General features: G+C 35.5%; 1 protein-coding gene across 1 annotated transcript in view; it reads right to left on the reverse strand.

Moving 5' to 3' along the window:
• The window catches only part of SESTD1 (SEC14 and spectrin domain containing 1), a 116,615-nt gene that overhangs the window by 32,788 nt on the left and 60,601 nt on the right, over nt 1–23,226 (reverse strand). The window contains 4 exon segments of the mRNA XM_030325266.2: nt 11,290–11,501; nt 14,205–14,260; nt 17,308–17,405; nt 19,041–19,154. Coding sequence (XP_030181126.1) covers nt 11,290–11,501; nt 14,205–14,260; nt 17,308–17,405; nt 19,041–19,154 — 480 coding nt within the window.

The following is a 23,226-nucleotide window of genomic DNA, read 5'->3' on the forward strand; positions in this document are numbered from 1 at the left end:
TAAAGATCTTGAATTCAATGACAATGTCATGTTAGTATACATTATAAAATTGCTCTCTAAAACATGTTTCTATTGGAACATCCAAGTAATTAAAGTTTTAACTGAGCATAACCTGTGCAAAGTGTACAAACTATTGCTTTTAAAATGCTTCTGCCAAACTGAACAACAGAAATCTCTCCCGGTATATTTTTAAATATTATTAAGATTGAATAAATTGCAAGTGTTTACTAAAAGTATATGATCTTTAGTGAATTCTATCCTCATGTTCTTTCCCCCTTTATGTTCTACTTTCTTAAATATTAATATATTTTCAGCTTCTTAATTTCTCTACAAGGTTTTAATACTAGGAAGCAAAAATTTAAAAACAAAAAATGTCAGAATATTATTCTGTATTCATGGAATAGCTTTCAGTGCTGTAATTTTCTTGGCTAAACTGTTTTCAGAGTCCTAAGTTCATCTGCAAACCCTTGCTCTGAAGTCCTTTTTGGAATACAATGCTTTGCTCCTCAATATCTCTACTTTTCTGCTTTAATCTTTTGTATGAGCAGTCCTACTAGTACCCTAGGATAGGGTACTAGGGTCCTGTTTTTCTCTGTTGGCCTATGGAAAGTATCACTCTTTCACAGAGTAAGAAAGCACAGGGCATGAATTTCAATTCTGAATTCTGGCTCTGCTCCTACTAGTAGAAACACTTTGGTCTGTCCATCTTTAAAATGGCATCTATGCTACATACCATACAAAGCTGCTGTCAGGATTATACCAGTCATTAAATGTAAGACACTTACCACAGTAGATAAATACTAGTAATTGTTTCCTTCTTTGCATTTCCCACTTTTCTGAAGAAAAAAGCCTAGCTCCTCTTTATTCAGTCTTTTTATTAGGTTTTTAATTTTAATTCCAGTATAATTAACAACAGAGTATAATATTAAGTGTACAACATGGTGTTTCAACAATTCTATACATTACTCAATGCTCATCATGGTAAGTGTACTCTGTAATCCCCATCCCCCCCATCTTCCCTTTGATCATTAATCAGTTTGTTCTCTACAGTCAAGAATCTGTTCCTTGGTCTTTTTTTTTTTTTGTCTTGGCTCATTTGTTTCTTAAATTCCATGAGTGAAATCATATGGTATCTGTCTTTCTCTAAATGACTTATTTCACTTAACATACTCTCTAGCTCCAATCATGTCTCTGCAAGCAAATGGCAAGGTTTCATTTTTTATGGCTGAATAATATTCCATTGTATATATACACCACATCTTCTTTATCCATTCATCTAAGGATGGACTAAGATCCATCCTTGGGCTACTTCTGCAATTTGGCTACTGTAAATAAAGATAAATTTATTGTATATGCAATAAACATGGGGGTGAATGTGTCCCTCTGAATTATTTTCACACTCTTTGGGTAAACAACCAGTAGTGTGATTATTGGATCATAGGGTAGTTTTATTTTTAAATTTTTGAGCATCCTCCGTACTGTATTCCAGAGTGGCTATACCAGTACAAGAGGGCTCCTTTTTCTCCACATCCTCACCAACACTTGTGGTTTCTTGTGTTTCTGATTTTAGCCATTGTAACAGGTGTGAGGGGACATCTCATTACAGTTTTGATCTGCATTTCCCTGATGATCAGTGAGGTTGAGCATCTTTTCATATGTCTGTTGGCCATCTGTAGGTCTTCTTTGGAGAAATGTTTGTTCATGTCTATTTTTTAACTGGATTATTTGTTTTGGAGTGTTGAGATGTGTAAGTTCTTTATATATTTTGGAAACTAACCCTTCGTTGGATATGTCATTTGCAAATATCTTCTCCCATTCAGTAGGCTTTTAGTTTTCTTCATTGTGCAGAAGCTTTTTATTTTGATGTGGCCCTAATTTATTTTTGCTTTTATTTCCCTTGCCTAGAAAAAAATGTTGCTACAGCTGATGTCAGAGAAACTACTGCCTGTGCTCTCTTCTCAAGTTTTTATGAGGTCAGGTCTCACACTTCGATCTTTAATCCATTTTGAATTTATTTTTGTGTATGGTAAAGAAAGTGGTACGGTTTCATTCTTTTGCATATTGCTGTCGTTTTCCCAACACTATTTGCTGAAGAGACTGCCTTTCTCCCATTGCATATTCTTTCCGCCTTAGTTGAAGATTAATTGACCATATAACTGTGGGTTTATTTCTGGGCTCTCTATTCTGTTCCACTGACCTATGTGTCTATTTTTGTGCCAGTACCACACTGATTACTACAGCTTTGTAATATAACTTGGAAGACTAGAATTGTGATACCCCAATTTTGTTTTGAAATCTTGAAAAAGATTGCTTCAGCTGTCCTGGGGTCTTTTGTGGTTACATCCAAATTTTAGGATTGTTTGTTCCAGTTCTGCGAAAAATGCTGTTGGTATTTTTGATAATAGCTACATTAAATCTGCAGATTGCTTTGGGTAGTATAGACATTTGAACAATATTTGTTCTTCCAACCCATGAGCATGGAGTGTCTTTCTATTTCTTTGCACCATCTTCAATTTCATTCATCAGTTTTTCATAGTTTTCAGGGTACAGGTCTTTCACCTCTTTGGTTAAGTTTATTCCTAGATATTCTACTGTTTCTGGTGCAACTGTAAATGGGATTGTTTTCTTCATTTCCCTTTTTTACTTTTTCATTATTAGTGGATAGGAATGCAACAGATTCTGTACACTGATACTGTATCCTGCAAATTTACTGAGTTCAGTTATCAGCTCTAGTAGTTTTTTGGTGGAGTCTTTAGGGTTTTCTACATAGAATGTCAGGTCATCTGCAAGTAGTATTTTACTTATCAATTTTTTTTAGGTTGTCTAATTACTGTGGCTAGGACTTACAGTACTTTGTTGATAAAAGTGCTGAGAATGGACATCCTGGTCTTGTTCCTAACATTAGGGAAAAACTTTGTTTTATCACCATTAAGTATGATGTTGGTTGTGGGTTTTTGATATACTGCCTTTATTACATTGAGGTAGGTTCTCTTTAGGCCTGTTTTGTTGAGGGTTTTTAACATGAATGGATGTTGTACCTGTCAAATGCTCTTCCTGCATTTATTGAAATGGTCATATAGACTTTATCCTTTTACTGATGTGTGGCCATTCACTCTTTACAAAGTTTCACATCTGTATTTTACAGGAAGATCCCTGAGGTTCTTAACAAAGTCCCTGAACTGTTTCATTCAATATTTTAAAAAATGGAAATAAAAAGAAGAAAAAAAAGTCTTAAGGACATTTATGTAAACATTTTTAAACAATTTTCCATTTCCTTTTGGGAACTCAATTCTCATTGATTGCTATACATTACGAATACAGACATAAAGATAAATATAAAATGCTAAGGGTGGAATGAAAGCCTCCCAAAAGTTTTTATCTATTAATAATGCATTATATGTTATTTTTAAAAACCTAAAGTATTATTTAAACATTTAAACTATGATTTTAGAATATTCTACAAACAAAAAAAGCAGATTAATATAAATCATGATAACTGAGGAAAAACAATTCATTAGCATGAAACTTCCAAAGAGTCATAAATTTAAAAATAAATTTTTTTTTTTTAATTTTTTTTTTCAACGTTTATTTATTTTTGGGACAGAGAGAGACAGAGCATGAACGGGGGAGGGGCAGAGAGAGAGGGAGACACAGAATCGGAAACAGGCTCCAGGCTCTGAGCCATCAGCCCAGAGCCTGATGCGGGGCTCGAACTCCCGGACCGCGAGATCGTGACCTGGTTGAAGTCGGACGCTTAACCGACTGCGCCACCCAGGTGCCCCTAAAAATAAATTTTAAATAAAGCATACATACACTTGGTGCAAAAAATGTTACATACTCAAGTGCACATATAGTTTTAATGTATGCTGAAAGTAATTTTCCTTAGTATGCAACACCAGTAATGTAGACACAGTAAATGTATGACTATTTCTAACAAAAACAATGCAAATGGAGGTTGACGCCCTAGTAAACAAGTCTATTTAAATGCATTAATGATGGTAGTTTGCCAAACTAGGCTATAAAACTTAATTTTAATCAGGATATCTTGCTCAATCTGAATATTAACTTACTGCAAAAACAGTTTCATGCCCAATCCATATCAATGTGACCCCTCAAGTGGTTACACTGATATGCAAAGTATAACATTGGAGATGTGCTCTTCTAAAAAAATTTTTATTTAATTTTTTAAATTTACATCCAAATTAGTATATAGCGCAAAAAATGATTTCAGGAGTAGATTCCTAAATGCCCCGTTTAGCCCACCCCCCCCCACAACCCCTCCAGTAACCCTCCGTTTGTTCTCCATATTTAAGAGTCTCTTCTGTTTTGTCCCCCTCCCTGTTTTTTATTAGTTTTTGTTTCCCTTCCCTTATGTTCATCTGTTTTGTATCTTAAAGTCCTCATGTGAGTGAAGTCATACAATATGTCTTTCTCTGACGAATTTTCCTTAGCATAATACCCTCTAGTTCCATCCATGTAGTTGCGAATGGCAAGATTTCATTCTTTTTGATTGCTGAGTAATACTCCATCCTGTATACGTGTGTGTGTGTGTGTGTGTGTGTGTGTGTGTGTGTGTGTGTGTGTGTGTATCCATTCATCCATCGATGGACATTTGGGCTCTTTCCATACTTTGGCTATTGTTGATAGTGCTGCTATAAACATTGGGGTGCATGTGTCCCTTTAAAACAGCATACCTGTATCCCTTGGGTAAATACCTAGTAGTGCAATTGCTGGGTCATTGGGTAGCTCTATTTTTAATTTTTTGAGGAACCTCCATACTGTTTTCCAGAGTGGATGCACCAGTTTGCATTACCACCAGCAGTGCAAAAGAGATCCTCTTTCTCCACATCATTGCCAACATCCGTTGTTGCCTGAGTTGTTAATGTTAGCCATTCTGACAGGTGTGAGGGGGTGTCTCATTGTGGTTTTGATTTGTATTTCCCTGACGATGAGAGATACTGAGCATTTATTCATGTGTCGGTTGACCATCTGGATATCTTCTTTGGAGAAGTGTCTATTCATGTCTTTTGTCCATTTCTTCACTGGATGATTTGTTTTTTAGGTGTTGAGTTTGATCAGTTGTTTACAGATTTTGGATACTAACCCTTTATCTGATATGTCATTTGCAAATATCTTCTCCCATTCTGTTGGTTGCCTTTTAGTTTTGCTGACTGTTTCCTTCGCTGTGCAGAAGCTTTTTATTTTGATGAGGTACCTATAGTTCATTTTTGCTTTTGTTTCCCTTGCCTCTGGAGACATGTTGAGTAAGAAGTTGCTGTGGCCAAGATCAAAGAGGTTTTTGCCTGCTTTCTCCTCAAGGATTTTGAAGGCTTCCTGTCTTACATTTAGGTCTTTTGTCCATTTGGAGTTTGTTTTTGTGTATGGTGTAAGAAAGTGGTCCGGGATCATTCTTCTGCATGTCGCTGTCCAGTTTTCCCAGCACCACTTGCTGAAGAGATTGTCTTTATTCCATTGGATATTATTTCCTGTTTTGTCAAAGAATAGTTGGCCATACGTTTGTGGGTCCATTTCTGGGTTGTCTATTCTGTTCCATTGATCTGAGTGTCTGTTTTTATGCCAATACCATACTGTCTTGATGATTACAGCTTTGTAATACAGCTTAAAGTCCGGGAGATGTGCTCTTAAAATCTACCATGACAAATATTTGCAGAGGCCAAAAATGCATGTGACTATATAACATTCTTTCCTAGCCAGGCTGTTTTCTAAAGGCTGCATGAGGGGCGCCTGGGTGGCGCAGTCGGTTAAGCGTCCGACTTCAGCCAGGTCACGATCTTGCGGTCCGTGAGTTCGAGCCCCGCGTCGGGCTCTGGGCTGATGGCTCAGAGCCTGGAGCCTGTTTCCGATTCTGTGTCTCCCTCTCTCTCTGCCCCTCCCCCGTTCATGCTCTGTCTCTCTCTGTCCCAAAAATAAATAAACGTTGAAAAAAAAATTTAAAAAAAAAAAATAAAGGCTGCATGAGAGAATATGTGGAAGACTGTGGGGTCAAACTGGTCAGAAGGACATGTCAAGCAAATGTCAAGCATCTGACCTGAAGAACTGGGAGAACTGGAGCATAGCCTCCCGCTGTACACTTATGCAAGTAGGAGTGTATCCTATTTTCCACCCATGATTCCTTTTTCTACAAAGGAAGAAAAGCACATGGATGATCTTAGAAATAACATTTGCAATGCTGGCAGTAATTACTGCCAGAGTAAATAATGAGAATAACGACAGCATATTTCAGTGAAGTGGCATCAGCTCCTTCCCAGAGCACGTGAAAATCTAATTTTTAAATGTAGTAGCAGCAGCAGCATGGAGAAGAACCTCTGCATACCACATGATCTCTTAATGCCACCAATTTAAACTGTGGGGAATAAATGATAATTACATTGGTTATTACCTGTCATAGAGTTTATTAGAGCTATTGATTTCTCTTCCATAATGCTGTCAGTAATAAGACAGTACAAAAGAAATTTGGAAAAATTCAATTTTCACGAATTTAACATAAACAGTGATACTCAACTTTATGATTATCTTTATACAAACAAAAATTTTTTTTCATTTTCCCCAAATTTGCAAGACTATAGACAGTACAGTTTATGCTCTGTGTATGCTGACATGATCAATACACATGACTATATAGCTACATTTACGTAATCATTCTGGCTAAAGAAATAAATCTTTGCCTAAGATGTGACCTGTGAAAAATAGAGAGCAGAAACCATTATATGAAGATTAATGTTCTATCCAATTAATGTGTAACTGACATAAAGAAAATGAATTGTAATAAAGGTTATTTGTTTTTAACCATAATCTCATTACCATCATCACCATCATAAATACCATCACCTCCCTTCTCTAGTTTCTTATTCAATTGAGCTGGTCCATCATTTTAAAACTGCATGTGCCATTCTGTTTATCATACCCACTGATCCCATGTAGTAAAGTATAAATGCTGGATGATCCCATCACCTGTGTTCCCTGTGCCTGCACCTCAACATCTAGCTAAGAATTGATAAGGTCACACAATAAGCCAGAAAGTTTCTGCCATAAATCCAAGATTAACACCACCTGAAAATACAAGTACAGTTGTGTGGTAATTTTACTCTTCCAATTCTCACAAAGAAAATTTTGAATTCTCTCCACTTTTATTTTAACCTCATCCTCTTCAACCACCACTACCTACTCCACCTGCAAACCTGTACCTCTAAGCAAACTGCCTTTCTCTGTCTTACTTTACAGAAAAAAAGAACACATCACACAGGAACCCATTCATCTTCATGACGTCTGACTTGTACGGAGGCACCTCTGGATCCATCCTACCCACCATTCCTCCTGTTACAATGGAGTTCTCCCTGTTCCATTCTAAAGCTAATCCTTTCAACTGTGCTTTGGAAGTCTATTCATTTCCACTTTGTCAGGAACTTGATAGTATTAATTATCCTTTCTTTCCTGTATATTCAACCCCTCCTTCCAAACAGATACTTCTTCCTGATCTTTAAACCTCTTACAGTTTTCCACATTACTTTAAAAAGATAAACAAAATTATACCTGACCCCTGTTGTGAGCTGAGTTGTGTTCTTCATAAAGTTGAAATTCCTACCCTCAGTACTTCAGAATATAATCATACTTATCTGAAGATAGGGTCTTTAAAGAGGCAATTAAACTGAGATTGAAAATATATAAACAAAATGAAGTTGTTAGGGCCCTAATCTGACTAGCATCCTTAAAAGGAGGAGAAATTTGGACACAGACAGGTACAAAGGAAGGCAATGTAAAATACAGAAAGATTCTTGGCACTGACAAGCCAAGAATCTGGGACAGATTCTTCCCTCGCTGCCTTCAGAAGGAATCAACTTTGCTAACACCTTCATCTTAAACTTTTAGCCTTTAGAACTGTGGAAAAATAAGTTTCTGTGGTTTAGGCCACCTGGGCTGTGGTACTTCATTACAGCAGCCTTTACCAAATTAATACCACCCTTTTTCTATCACTTCTAAGCATTGCTATTTCTCATCATTCCCTCAGAGACAAAATTCTCAGTGAGTTGTCTACACTCAGTGCCTCCTTCACCACACTTCACTGTCATTCCAAATTCACTCCAGTGTGCTTCCAGCCCTCCATGCTTAGGGATCACCCGTGGCCTCAATCTTGTGCATTCTAATGGACATGTTAAGCTGTCCTCTTATTCCATCTTTTAGAGCATTCCACAGGGTTCCTGAGTCTATCCTGAAATGCTCTCTTCCCTTGGCTTCCATGACACAGAACTCTTACACACTTTTCTCCTCCATTTCTGGCCAATCCTTCACTGCCTTCTTTTCAGGAATATGCTCCTCTATCTTGTCCTTAAATGCTGGAGTTTCTCAAAGCTCAATGAAAAAGACCTCTTCTCACCTAGTCTCAGCACTTTCCCAGGCAATTCTCACCCACACTAATGCTTTTAACTGCCATTTATACATGATGACAAACAACTATGTGATCAGCCCAGACTTCTCTGATTTCTGGACCTGTTTGGGACTACCCTTCTAATTTTTTGTGTCTCAAAGTCACCTCAAATTCAACATGTCTAAAACCAAACCCATGTTTCTCACACCCTTTTCCACCCACACTTAAACCCAGCATTCCCTAACTGGACAAGACTACCCATCAAGTCTTGCAAGCCAAAAAAATGATTCATCTCTGATTATCTTCTTACTCTTACTCCCACTCTCCTTGGGGCTTGGTACAACTGCATTTTTACTCACCACTGTATTCTACCTAGCAAAAAGTCACACTACTGTAGACATTCATTTTTTAATAAGGGAGCAATAGATACTATTAATAGAAAACTCATTATATGCTAAACACTAAACACTTTATAAACATTATTTTCTTTAATCTTTGTGGGTTTTTTTTAATGTTTATTTATTTTTGAGAGAGAGAGGGAGCGCGAGCGTGAGCACAAGCAAGAGAAGGGCAGAGAGAGAGGGAGACACACAATCCAAAGCATGCTCCAAGCTCTGAGCTGTCAACACAGAACCCGATGCAGGGCTTTAACTCATGAACCACAAGATCATGACCTGAACCAAAGTTGGCCCCTTAACCGACTGAGTCACCCAGGCGCCCCTATTAAGCAGGTATTATTATTGTTGTTGTTATCCTCAGTCTACTGAGTAGGAAGCTAGTGCACTGAGAAGTTACACTTCCTTCCCAAGAGTAAACAACGTGGAAGTAGTAGAAAAAGGTGGACCCAGATCACTTAGGTCAGTTATATACCACTATGCTAATCTACCTTTATGGTTTTCAAAGATACTCTCAGGCTACTTGGCTGAAGTGTACCCAGGTTTAATACTGTGTATAACTTACAAATATATTACATAGAAAAAGTTGTCCACAATTAATGTATGCTTGGAAATCTTCCCTTTATATGTGGCTATCATGAGAAAGACTAAATTCTTTTGCCTGGAATTCACCATCCTCCATGATCCAACTTCCCCTTCCTTTCAAGTCGTTTTCGCTCTAACACCCTGATGTTCTTAGGGATCAACAAACTACTGCCTGCAGGCGAATTCTGACTACCCACTATTTTTGCAAACAAAGTTTTATTTTAGCATAGCCACACATTTGTTTACGTTATGTCTACACATTACAATAGAGTTAAATAGCCACAGCAGCTCCAAGAACTGTACCGTCCACAAAGCCTAAACATTTACTATTTGGCCCTTTATAGGAAAAGTTTGCCAACAACTGAACCAGATATATAGACTGGACTCTAGTGCAATGGAGATAAATATAATGCTACCATTAATCAAGTGCTGGGTTCTTTCAACAAACCTTTATAAAGAGGTCTTGTTACCCCTGTTTTAGTTAATGAAGGGAAGAAAGAGAAAGAAAGGGAGGTTAAAAAAAGAAGGAAGTCAGGGGTGCCTGGGTGGTTCAGTCAGTTAAGTGTCCAACTTCAGCTCAGGTCATGATCTACCGGTTGGTGAGTTCAAGCCCCATGTCGGGCTCTCTGCTGTCAGGGAGGAGCCCACTTTGGATACTCTGTTCCCCTCTCTCTCTCTACCCCTGCCCCACTCATACACAGTCTGTCTCTCTCTCTCTCTCTCAAAAATAATAAAAAAACATTAAAAAAAAAAAAGGAAGTCAAACTGAGGCTCAGGTGGGTGAATAATGTGATCATGATCACACAGTAAATAAGTGGAGGAACTGAGATTTAGATCTTACTTGTTGACCATGCTTTATGATTCAAAGGCCAAAAACTTCCCATGGTGACTCACTGCTTCCTTTTTCCTCAACAGAGTTTGGGATTTCATACTGCTAGTGTTTATTCATGTTAGTCTTTCTGCTGCACAAAGTGCCAATTCTCCTTTAAAACCTAAAGGAGGTGCCTGGTGAAGTCTTTACATATTCTTGGAGAAAAAGCTCAAGTATGCTAAATCTTCCTAGATTACCTACAGCCAGAGGAACAATCCTTCCTATATAAAGGCCCACACATTTCAGTCATACCCTTGAATACTTAAGACTTTGTCCCCTTAACGTGATGATAGCAAAAACCACGTCTACCGTTACATAATTCTATAGAAAACCCACCACAATGCCTTCTACATAATAAGCACTTAAAAAATATTTACCTTATGAACGAATTAATCTAGATAAAAACATTGGGACATTTCAATGTGGGATTTTTTTAAGAGATTTAAGATCTATTTCTTAATAATTCAACAGAGAAAAACCAGGATGTGGTCTAAGTAACAGAAATGTCTTAGTATTGAGTTTCAGTATTTTTAGCCTATTGTTTTAACAAAAATTTTAAAAGGAACTAAAGATTCATAAGTATTAAATACATTTAAAGGTTTCTATCAGCATTAAAAAATAGTGAAATTTCATACTAAAATTCCTTATATTACATGTCATCATTTTGCTAGGAAAGAATAACTCTCCATAATGCCTAAATTAACAAAAAAACAAGTTATTAGAAATTAAGAATAAATCAATAATCAACAATAAAATGTTATTTATTGCAAGAATACAGAGACCACAATGTTCCCAACAACTAGTTATTTTTAAAGTTCATAATAGAGTAAGATGTATGCTCAATGTCATCACTGTAGAAATAATATAGTTTTAATGCAAACGCTATTTGTAAAGATATAGAGAAAATGATTTTAGTGTGGTTTGATATGACTTAGGTTCTCTACATAGTATAAATAAGGCTTAGTATAAAATCAGTCACACAGGAAAAATTATTTCTTAAAAACCCTAGCATTTACAATTTTCAAAAGTTAAACATATTCAAATCAGACACCTACCTGCATTACCTTCTGCTGAATCTCCTCTAACTGTGTACGCTTACTACGTTGCCTACAAACTTCCTGGTAGCGAGTATACTGCTCTCTCAGTGAATCTAATAACTTCATAACCTGTGGCTGGGCCAGCAGTTCATCATCCATAGGAGACCATGAGACCCCTCCATCTGAGCCATTAAATCGACGCTGCTGTAATTCGGACAACAATTCATGCCCTTTATGAATGAAAGATACACAGTTATAATTAACATCCATAGAGAAATACAATTCTTACTTATCACTCTTCTCCATTCTAATCCTTTATTTTTAGAACCTATCTGCCTATATGTCTGCCTAACTATCTACCAGGTCATAAGTACTGAAGTGCAACTTTTAAATTTATATAGAAATGAGTTGGAAAACTGCATATACGAATATTAACGTACATATAAACTATACATATGCTATATATCATGAATGTATATACTATATATGCTACACTATTTAGTAAAGATATTTTTTTCTAAAGCTGTCATTACATTCTTTGTTATTTGTGGATTCATTACTCAGGAAATTATGCCAACCAATCCTCTTTCCCTATAGAACACAATTACGCTCTGAGATTTCTGTATGATGGTAGTAACTAGTATGTTCTATCTGATGATACTAATCAATACTAAGCAGGATGTTGTAGGATTTCAGTATTAACCCATACCCTTAATCATAGCACCTAAGACGAACGCTAACAGTGTAACAACATGTATGATTATAGGGAGAAAGCTTTATTACTGGTACGAAATAAAATTTAAATAATCTGTCTATAGGAATCTCTATAATTATTAACTGCAAATCATGATGGGTCACACCAGGGTCAGAATGGTATTCATTGTTATTCAATTACAGCAAACTCATGTAAAGAAAATGCATTCATGCATGAGAAATTAAAATTGCAGAATGTGCAATATCTAAAACTGTAAATATATTAACAATTTTATTTTATTATTTAAAAAAAAAATTTTTTTTTTCAACGTTTATTTATTTTTGGGACAGAGAGAGACAGAGCATGAACGGGGAAGGGGCAGAGAGAGAGGGAGACACAGAATCAGAAACAGGCTCCAGGCTCTGAGCCATCAGCCCAGAGCCTGACGCGGGGCTCGAACTCACGGACCGCGAGATCGTGACCTGGCTGAAGTTGGACGCTTAACCGACTGCGCCACCCAGGCGCCCCTATTAACAATTTTAAAAGTGAATAAATCACAAACTGTTTTTCCAGGATAATACTATTTCAATTATTAGACAAGGACCAAAAACATATGCAGATACTTTTAAATTCTCTTAATCTTTATTCAGGGAAACATCCTAAACTTAAATGGCTTTAAATATATGGAAACAATTTTTATTATGATTTGAAGGTATTTCTAGTTTCTAAAAGATAACCAAAATTATTCTAAACTTCTCTATTTTTATACTCTCTTCCCATCCCTACTTTAAGACTTAATAGCAGGGGTGCCTAGGTGGCTCAGTCAGTTAAGCATCCTACTCTTGATTTTGGCTCAGGTCATGACCTCATGGTTCAGGACTTCAAGCCCCAGGTCGGTCCCTGCATTGTGTGTGGAGCCTGCTTGGGATTCTCTTTCTCTCCTTCTCTCTCTGCCCCTCCCTGGTTTGCGCACACGCACGTGACTCTCTCAAAGTAAATAAACTTAAAGAAAAAGATAAATAAACTTAAAAACATTTAAGAGTCAATAGCATATTAAAAAAAGAACTTAGTGGCATATAAAGTTAATTTTAAAATACAAATTTAAAAAGTTCTTAATTCAAGGGCTTCAGTAGCTTTGAAAATGTTAAATAGAAACACTGAACTACGTTTGAAACCTAGATTAAGCCATATTTTTACTGACAGTCTACTGTATCTGCTAAACATGTAGCAATTCAGGGATTACAATTATTTCTTTGTTCTCTAAGGAAGTAAGATCTATACCATACTGAAAACACTTGGCACAACTGAATCAATACAATGCAGATATTTTGAATTTATTTCTTTACTCTTCATTATGTTTTATAATTAGAAGAACAACTGCTTCGAACACTTTTGCCAAGACTCTACACACACACACACACACACACACACACACAAACACACACACATATATATATATACAGTTTATACACATACACATGTGCGCGCGCGCGCACACACACACACACACACACACAAAGCCACTAAGATCGAAGTAATTTATTTTTCTGCTTTTACAATTGATACCCTTAATGTTTTCCTTATGGAAACATTTCCATTAGAGGAGCAGTACCACATAATGATTTCAAAGACCATACTTTGAAACCAAACTGCCTTGGTTCAAGTCCCAACTCCAGCATTGCTAGCTGTGTAACTTGCATAAGTTACTAACCTTTTGCCTCAGTTTCCCCATCTTAAAATTCAGACAATAGTAACCTGTTTTTAGTGATATGGTGATAGATGGAGTTTAACAGTTACTCTTCATGAGCAAGTTTTTCATATCCCTAAGCCTTGGCCTCCTCAAGTACAAAACAGAGAAAATAGTAACAAATTATCTCAAGAGATCATTAGGAGAATAAAACATGACAATACCTAAAAATACAATCTTAGAACATAATGACTATACAATAATCTCACAGCAATCCAATGAAATAGAAACTTTTATCTCTATTTTACAGATAAAGAAATAAATACAAATATTTCAAGGGAGAAATAATTTAACTATTTATCATTATTAATACTTTTTAAAAATATTGTGAAGTATATTAACACAGTTAGGTTACACCAAAGAGCAGTTTGAAATTCCCAAGTTTCTATTACATAATACATGCTTAATCAATGTTTATTTCATGAACCAACCAATATACGATTGGTTTATTAGATTATGATTATCACTGATACACACATTTTTTCATCTTACCTGTCTGAAGAACTGTTTCAGGATCAACTGATGGAAGAAAGTTTAAATCCACAGACCTGACAAACACCAAAAGAATAATTTTTTAAAACAGTATTTCTATCCATGCAACCTAAGAAAACTTTTTATATATACATTATCAAAACAAGAGAGTAGAGTATGGAAATGTGAAGCACACTGTTCTACCAGGCTAATATCCTTAAGCATTAAAAAACCAATTAGAGGGGCACCTGGTGGCTCAGTCTGACTTTGGCTCAGGTTATGATCTAATGGTTCGTGGGTTTGAGCCCTGCATTGGGCTGTGCTGACAGCTTAGAGCCTGGAGCCTGCTTCAGATTCTGTGTCTCCCTCTCTCTCTGGCCCTCATCTGCTTCCACTCTGTCTCTGTCTCTCTCAAAAATAAATTAAAATGCTAAAAAGAAAATTAAAAAAAAAAAGCCAATTAGAGATGAGTGCCTGGGTAGCTTGGTTGAGCATCCAACTCCTGATTTCAGCTCAGGTCATGATCTCACCGTTTGTGGGTTTGAGCCCTGTGTCAGGCTCTGTGCTGACAGTACAGGACCTGCTTCGGATTCTCTTTCCCTCCCTCTCTCTCTCTGTCCCTCCCTCTTTCTCTCTGCCTCTCAAAATAAACTTAAAATTAAAAAGAAACCAATTAGAAAATTAAATACTAGCAGCCCCCCAAAAGTCTGCGATAAATCACCAAATACACTACTTGGAAAAAATAGTGTATCATTATAGTATTATTTCAAATATATCAAAGGAATCCATTTTAGTATATTCCCACTGCATATCTGTTCCAAAATGAAATGTGTGACTATATAATAACCCAGAAATGTTAACATTAAAAATGTATGGAGCCATCCTCCAATCAAACATTTACTTATCTACGGCAACCTCTGAGTGCTGCAAATAATCTCTAATATTCATGTGCGTGTGCATCCTCAAGCAGCTGTACTCTCTTCCCTGTACTAATTGGGTTTCATTTGCAGTTGGACTATGCCCTGTATTTTCCTAAACATATAAGGGAAGTAGAAAATGATAGAAAGATAGGGTACATACAAATCAAAACCTAGGTAGGACCTTGCTGCTGGAAATGACAGGTCCTGCTCTAAATCTTTCACTTTTGCCAACTAATCTAGGCCCTCACCTCTTGTGTAGCCAGGATGCTTCCTGAGGAATGACATTAAAAAAGTGATGAAAATTTGTAAGAGGATGGACTTGGTTATCTGGCGTTTAAAAGAAACTAGGCAATAACACTTGAGCTCCTTGGGGAGGAAATGACAAATACAAGATTTTATTTGATACTTCATGTAGTCATGCAAAACAGCATTTCCCAAAACACTGAATAAGATATTATTGGGTGGAGAAAAAGGGTTCCCATTGGCATGTAAGTACAGGAAGTTCTAAGAAACAAATAAGCAGGTTTCTTTACAAGAATGCTTTCTCAGAACCAGTCATTCTTAGAGAGGGAAACATGGTAAACAGCATTAAGCTGTGACCATGAACCCACTTTCAACAGGGACCTTCTTAGAATGTCTTTCCTTATGAATATGACTTTAAGAAACTTCAAATTACTCTGGCGGACTATTCAAAACACAAGAGATTTGGCTAATTTTTGTCAAGCAACTTCCATGACATTTTCAATTCCTAAACCGTAACATACAGTATGTGTGTTATCTATACACACACGGATAGTTACACATGTAGAAATTTTACATTTTATATTTTTATATGGTATCTACAGGGCAGTAATGTTCCTAAATGCTTGCTGTGACTTAACTAGATTTCCATTCAAACAATTTGTTTCTATATTTTTACTCTGCTTAAATCAAGATTTGGTGTTAAACTCCAACCTTCTCACATTCCTCTTACCTTATTACCTCGATTAACTGATATGTGACTACATTGTATTCATGGAATAAGAAGATGCATTTTATCAAGGTCCCATTATATTTTTAAGATAAGATTCAAATGATGTAGACAAGGAAGAGTATTGACTCTTTCAAATTTCCTAATGAAAAATTACTGTTCTGGGGCACCTGGGTGGCTCAGTCGGTTGGGCATCTGGCTTCGGCTCAGATCATGATCTCACAGTCTGTGAGTTCGAGCCCCGTGTCGGGCTCTGTGCCGACAGCTTGGAGCCTGAAGCCTGCTTTGGATTCTGTGTCTCCCTCTCTCTCTGCCCCTTCCCTGCTCACACTCTCTCTCTCAAAATAAAATAAAAACATTAAAAAAAAAAATTACTGTTCTAGTTACCACTTTGTTGATAGACCAGAAAGGGTTAAGAGTTTTTAACTGGGGAGAGGGATCTGGCCTACCAACAAAAAATGAAAACTGTTAAGATTGTAAAGTCCAATGGAAATCCGTTAAAATGATAAATCTAGTCAGTTACATTTACAGAATACAACTGAACAATTACTTCATCCAAGTGTCATAAAACACTAAACTCCCCAACTTAAACTCATGAATATCATATTTTACAAGGACATAAGAGTTCTAAAAGGTAGGCATTTAAGAACTAATGTATTTAAATAAGGTTATAATAATTTTATTTCAAGCTGCAACCTTTTCCAGACTTCACAACGTAGAACTCTAAAATGAAAATGGTTTCATTTTGAAAACATGTTCTTGCAAATGAATTTTTCACAGTGTCAGAATAAAGTAAATACATTACTATTCATCAAAAAGTCTTTCGTAGAGGGGTGCCTGGATGGCTCAGTTAAGCGTTCAACTTTGGCTCAGGTAATGATCTCATGAGTTTGAGCCCCACATCGAGCTCTCTGTTCTCAACACATAGCCTGCTTCCCATCCTCTGTTCCCCTCTCTCTCTGCCCCTCCCCAACATGCACAAGAACACTCTTTCTCAGAAATAAACATTAAAAAAGAAGTCTTTTGTAGAGAAACTTTGATTCAAATCAAGAAATTTTACATGTAAAGCAAATTCTCATGAATTAATAAATTTAATTCAACCTTTGTATGTCAATTTGATTGGAGAATTGCTTACCTTAATTCTTCTAGCTTGCATTAATAACTGATGTATCTATCCTTCATCAGGTTAATCACAGCTTTGCAAAGGTATAATTGCATGACACTAGCCACCTACCTCTCTTTCTCTTGCTGACTTCCTTTATCACTTCCATTGTTAATCAAAGCAAGTTCATCTAGTAATGATGTAGATTCCTTTGTAAACTTCTCAAAAACCTACAATATGAGATTTTGTTAACATATTAAGAATAATCTTAAAGTTAGTGTTTACATAAGGATTTTCAGTTAAGATCAACAGAATTAGTCAGGCAGAATTCCCTTTCCTTCTCTTGATGCCAGTTAGTACAATTCAACCACCAAAACACAACAACTTAAGGAGAGAAGACAAAATCCCTCCTAGAACAATGAACAGCTTCAATGGAGAAGAAATTTTTAAAATTTAAATAGAGTAAGAAATTATTTTTATTCCTCAATCAGACAAGTTTATTTTTATTCCTGTGTTTCATGGAGAAACATCTGCACCAGTGACAGTTTTAACTACACGAACATAATTTAGACCAGTACTCATCTTCTAATTCCAGTTACAGAACGTTTCTTTATGTTTTTCTATCACCAATCCATACTAGTTGCATATATTAGTTAAAAAGTTTTATATCTAAGCATGTAGGAAAGAATAAATTAGTTATAATTTTAACATTTTTTTTAAGTTTATTTATTTTGAGAGAGAGCATGCGTCTGGGCACACACAAGCACGAGGGAGAGAGGGGCAGAGGGAGAGACAGGGAGACAGAGAGAATCCCAAGCAAGCTCCACCCTCAGTGCAGAGTCGAACATGGGCTCGATCTCCTGACTGTGAGACCACAACCTGAGCTGACATTAAGAGCCAAACGCTCAACTGACTGAGCCACCCAGGTGCCCCTTAACATGGTTTCTTAAAATATTTCTAAAAAGGGATTTGGTTAAGTCTGTTCTTAATAAAGGGGATACTCATTTGTCTGGTATCACTGTCCAAATAAGATGGAAATTGGTTATCCATTCTGAAATACCCAAAAGTTTGTTATTCCTCAATAAAATTAGCAGTTGACCCTTGAACAACATGGTTTTGAACTGCATGGGTCCAAATTGATACACAAATTTTTTTCGATAAACATAGTACAATACTATAAATGTATTTTCTCTTATGATTTTCTTACCATTTTCTTTTGTCTGGCTTGCTGTATTATAAGAACTTGGTATATAATATGTATAACATACAAAATATATGCTCATCATCTGCTAATGTTATCAGTAGGGTTCCAGCCAATAGTGGGCTGTTAGTAGTTATGTTTTTGGCAAGTCCAAAGTTATAGACAGAATTTCAATTGTGGAGGTCCCCAACGATTAACTGTAATCTAAACTGACCTAATGAAAAGTTGTTCTTTTAGTCCCCAGCAGTTCAATCCAACAATGCCATTATCATGCAGAGTAGGGCAATTTCAGCCTGGCCAAAGATACATTTTCAGATACCAACTTTAACCTGTCAAACTGCTTTTCAACTCAAAATGATGTTTAAATATCTCTAAAGATGGTACATCAACTAGATTACCTCTTAGGAGAATATGCTACTCTGTTACTCCACTAAAACATTAACGATTTTGACTAGTAATAATACTGCTATAAATGACAACACCAAAAGCAAACCCAAATGTGACTCCAGAGTTATCTGCCTTCAAGCATTATGCTATCATGTGATATGCAATATATTTTATTTTTATAACAAAGAACAATCTGTACTGTAGTTGATTAAAATGATAAAGTTACCAATGTCTTATTTGTATGTAATAACATTTCATCTCATGGTAATATACCAACCAGCCTCTTATTTAACCAGTCCATGTGATCATAGGTGAGACTCCCACCAAAATCTTCTGTTAACTGGCACGGTTCTATATAACGAGTCAATTTATTGGCAGACACTAAAATAACCTACAAAAGTAAAAAGAATATTTAGTAAGCCAATGTTAAAGGCCATGAAAGTAGTAAGGAGATAAAATCAGGTTAAAATATGCAATACTGTTTCCAGATGATGATATGTTATCATGTATTTAATTAATACGAGATTTAATACATTAATAGAAGCATTTAAATTAATCCAATAAACTGTGGATATCTAAGAAATAAACTATCCTATACCATTTATTATACCACTTACAAAAAAACAAGAGACACCAGCAACTCAGATGAGATATTTTCAAAATTTTACCAATATTAATAACTTCTTGGTAATAAAAATCAATGCCTTTGATACAACATATTCAGCAAAAAATTTTCATATGGCCTTAAAATTAGCTAAGCACACTAAAGTGACAAGCACAAATGAGTAAGTCTGGCAATCAAAAAATTATACACTTTCAATTTTCTGTAACATTTCTTTGATTATATTATTAACAAAACATGGCCTCCAATGGAGTAAAATTCAGGATAACATAAACTTAAAATTGATGTGTTAAGGTGATAATCTTTTAATGCTAAACTTTAAAAGATTTTAAGTATAAATTAGAGAATGACCTAAGAGATCACTGTGGCACCAAATAAAATTCCAATGAAGATATACAAGAATATAAAATAAAATACACGTATGAGAGAAAGATATTCAAATGGCAGTGTTAATGCAAAAATGATACATGGAAATTCTAATCTACCCCCAAAAAAGATGTGCTAAGAAAAATGTGTTTAATGTGTCCAGCTAGAAAGAACATCATTCACACTCTAACAATAACGAAAGCCAGATAATCTATAAAATTATAACTTTTGTAGAACTTCTCAAAGAGCCAAGGTCACAGAGAAACCAACTAGCCTGAAAATGAAGAAAAGACAGCACCATAGAATGATGGAAAGGGAGCCTACAAAGTGCCATGAGCAAAGTTTTGGGGGATTATGGAACTCTTCTATATCTTGACTGTGGTGAAGGATTTATAACTATATGTATCTGTCAAATCTCCGTAGGCTAAAAGGGGTGAATTTTACTACATGTACATTATTCCTCAATAAAGCTAACTTTTTTAAAAAGTAAAAAAATGAAAAACAACATAAGAACTTGTGGGCAAACTACTAGAAAAAGAAAGAAGGAAACGAAAAATTTAGAAACATACCCAATATGCAAGTGGGGTACATCAACACCATGTATGAAGTTATAATATAAACACTAAATGAGGGGAAATTTACCCAAACTGCTAACTGCTTGGTTAAAAGGTGGGGGAAGATAATCTTAGTAAGGTAACAAAATCATGGTATCAAAAGTTCAAAAAACTATCAGAGAAAAATTGATTCTACCATAATTAGACTTTATTAAAAAATTGGTATTGAAAACAATGTATTAAGTGCAAACTAAGAGCCTTAAATGTTTATATTAGCAAAAAGAAAGGGTGATGAATAATGAGCTAAGTAACCTATCAAAGAAGTTGGGGACAGGGGGGTAGTGGGGGAACAAAAGAAAAAATTCAAAGATAATAGAAAGAAGAAGGTAAAAAATAAGCAATTAATAAAGCCAAAAGTTGTTCCTTGAAAAAACTAAAATAAAATCAACCAATTTCTGAGACGACAAAGCAGTAAGAAAAGCACAAATATGTAGCAATACAAGTGAAAAGAGCACAGCTACATTGGCAGCAGTGGTTTAAAAGATAGTAGGACACAGAACAATCTTGTGTCAATAAGTATGCAAGGTTACAAGAAATGGACAAATTCCTATAAAAAATAATGTATCACAATTGACATAAGAAAAAAAAACCTATAACCAATGAAGTGAATCACTAGACCCCATTTTCAGGAATCATACCATTAGTGGTAATTTTAGTATTGCTATTCTAAGATCACTTGATGAGGAAGAAAGCGAATGATTAATATAAGACATTCTAAATTTTCCCATTCCTGAGGTCCTTGAGAAAGTGGAATTCTTGAGAAGGAAGACACAACAAGGAAAAAGTTCCCCTTATGCTCTTCAATTTGAATTGGAAATATCAATTTAAACTCATGATATCTTTCAACTTAAATAAAAACACACACAATTTTTCTAGTTCTAACCATTAACAGGTTTAGAAATAATGATCAGTTCTGTAGAAATGCACACCTCTAGTATCCAGACTGTTACCTACAAATACCATTTCCCTCTAAAGGGAATCAAGGCTCTTTGAAAAAAAGGCCAATTCCAGGTCTTAGGGCTAGAAACACACATGATGAGCTTAGAATATCTTCTCATCCAGATATCAAGAATGGTATCAGGGGCGCCTGGGTGGCGCAGTCGGTTAAGCGTCCGACTTCAGCCAGGTCACGATCTCGCGGTCCGTGAGTTCGAGCCCCGCGTCAGGCTCCGGGCTGATGGCTCGGAGCCTGGAGCCTGTTTCCGATTCTGTGTCTCCCTCTCTCTCTGCCCCTCCCCCGTTCATGCTCTGTCTCTCTCTGTCCCAAAAATAAATAAACATTGAAAAAAAAAAATTTTTTTAAAGAATGGTATCAAAGACTACTAGGATTGTGCCAAAGTCTTGAAAAGGTTTCCACTGGCCAAAATTGTAACAATTTGCATGTCAATAAAATTAACAAGTGCTATATTTTGAAACATTAAGTATGTTTAATCCAATGAGCTCATACTGATACAAAAGAAATGACAATCATTGGACTACAATGGGGAACAGATTTACTGAAAACCAGCAAACAAAGGGAAACAGGCATTTCTCTCAAATTTCATATACAAACCATACCACTGGGTAAACAAATAATCAATGAAAGTAAGCTTCTCATTACAGAAGTATTCTAGCTAATAAATGAAGAAAGAATAATAGAACTAGATCATTTTAAATTTTTAATAAATCCACGCATTAAACATAAATGGCTGCTAACATCACAAAAAAAGAAGACAACTATTACGAGTTTCATGATCAAGGAACACATCACCACCAATGAACAGCCTTGGAAAAAGAAAACATGAATCTAATCAATTCTCTAAATCCAACTATCAATTTATGGAAATACAGAGAATCAAAAAGGCAGAAGAATATGTTAAACTACACCATGCAGATGCTTGCTGCCATGAAAAACTATAGGAAAAACAACAATCTGGTCTCTTTAAGAGACATAAGAGAAATAAAAATTGATATTAAACAGCTTTATTTAATGAATACAGAATCCCACAACCAATAATAAGAGAAGTACATATTCTTTTCAAGAAGCATTTAATATTTAAAAACTTGACTGTGTATGAGGCCATAAAAAAAAAAGCCTTGGTATATTTCAAAGGAACTGATAATATTCTTTCACCACAATGAAAAAAGGTAGAAATCAATAATCAATCAAATCAGATTTTAAGACTGTATCTACTTGGAAAGGGATCTCAATCAATCACAATAAGCTGCCACTCTTTGGATCCTGATTCAAATCAATCAGTCAAATAATCCATGCACATGCATGATTTATATATAAATTTATAAACAAATTTTAAAGTGAGATATATAATTCATATATATTTTTATATAACTAAATCCTTTTATAACATTTATTAAGTAATTATAAATTTAAAACCAACTGGCTCTTTGATATTAAGGAATTGTTTCTTTTAAGGTAGAATAATGGTATTAGGTTATATTTTTTTAAAAAGACCTTTATGTTTTAGAGACATATAGTAAAATATTTACAAATAAATTCAAATGTCCTCCATTTCCTTCACTACAATATCTCCAGTCTTTCTTGACAGAAGTGGATTAAGGTAAGGAGGGGGCAGGATGGACCATGGAATGATGATTGCTGGAACTGGGTATAGGAATTCATGGAGTTAACTATAATATTTTGTGTATTTTTTATGTGTTCATAACTTTTATAATAAAAATACTAAAAGCCTAAAATAAATATAAATCTCTCTTTTAAAAGAATCTTTCCAGAAAGAAAATGCCCCGCCAGTTTATGAGTGAGTTTTAAAAATCAAAGAACAGATCATTTTGATCTTAAACAAATGCTTCCAGAGAACAGAAATGCAGAGAACAGTCCCAACTCATTTCATGACACTGGCATA

This window comes from Lynx canadensis, chromosome C1 (genome assembly GCF_007474595.2).
Source record: "Lynx canadensis isolate LIC74 chromosome C1, mLynCan4.pri.v2, whole genome shotgun sequence".
In the NCBI taxonomy this organism is placed as follows: Eukaryota; Metazoa; Chordata; class Mammalia; order Carnivora; family Felidae; genus Lynx; species Lynx canadensis.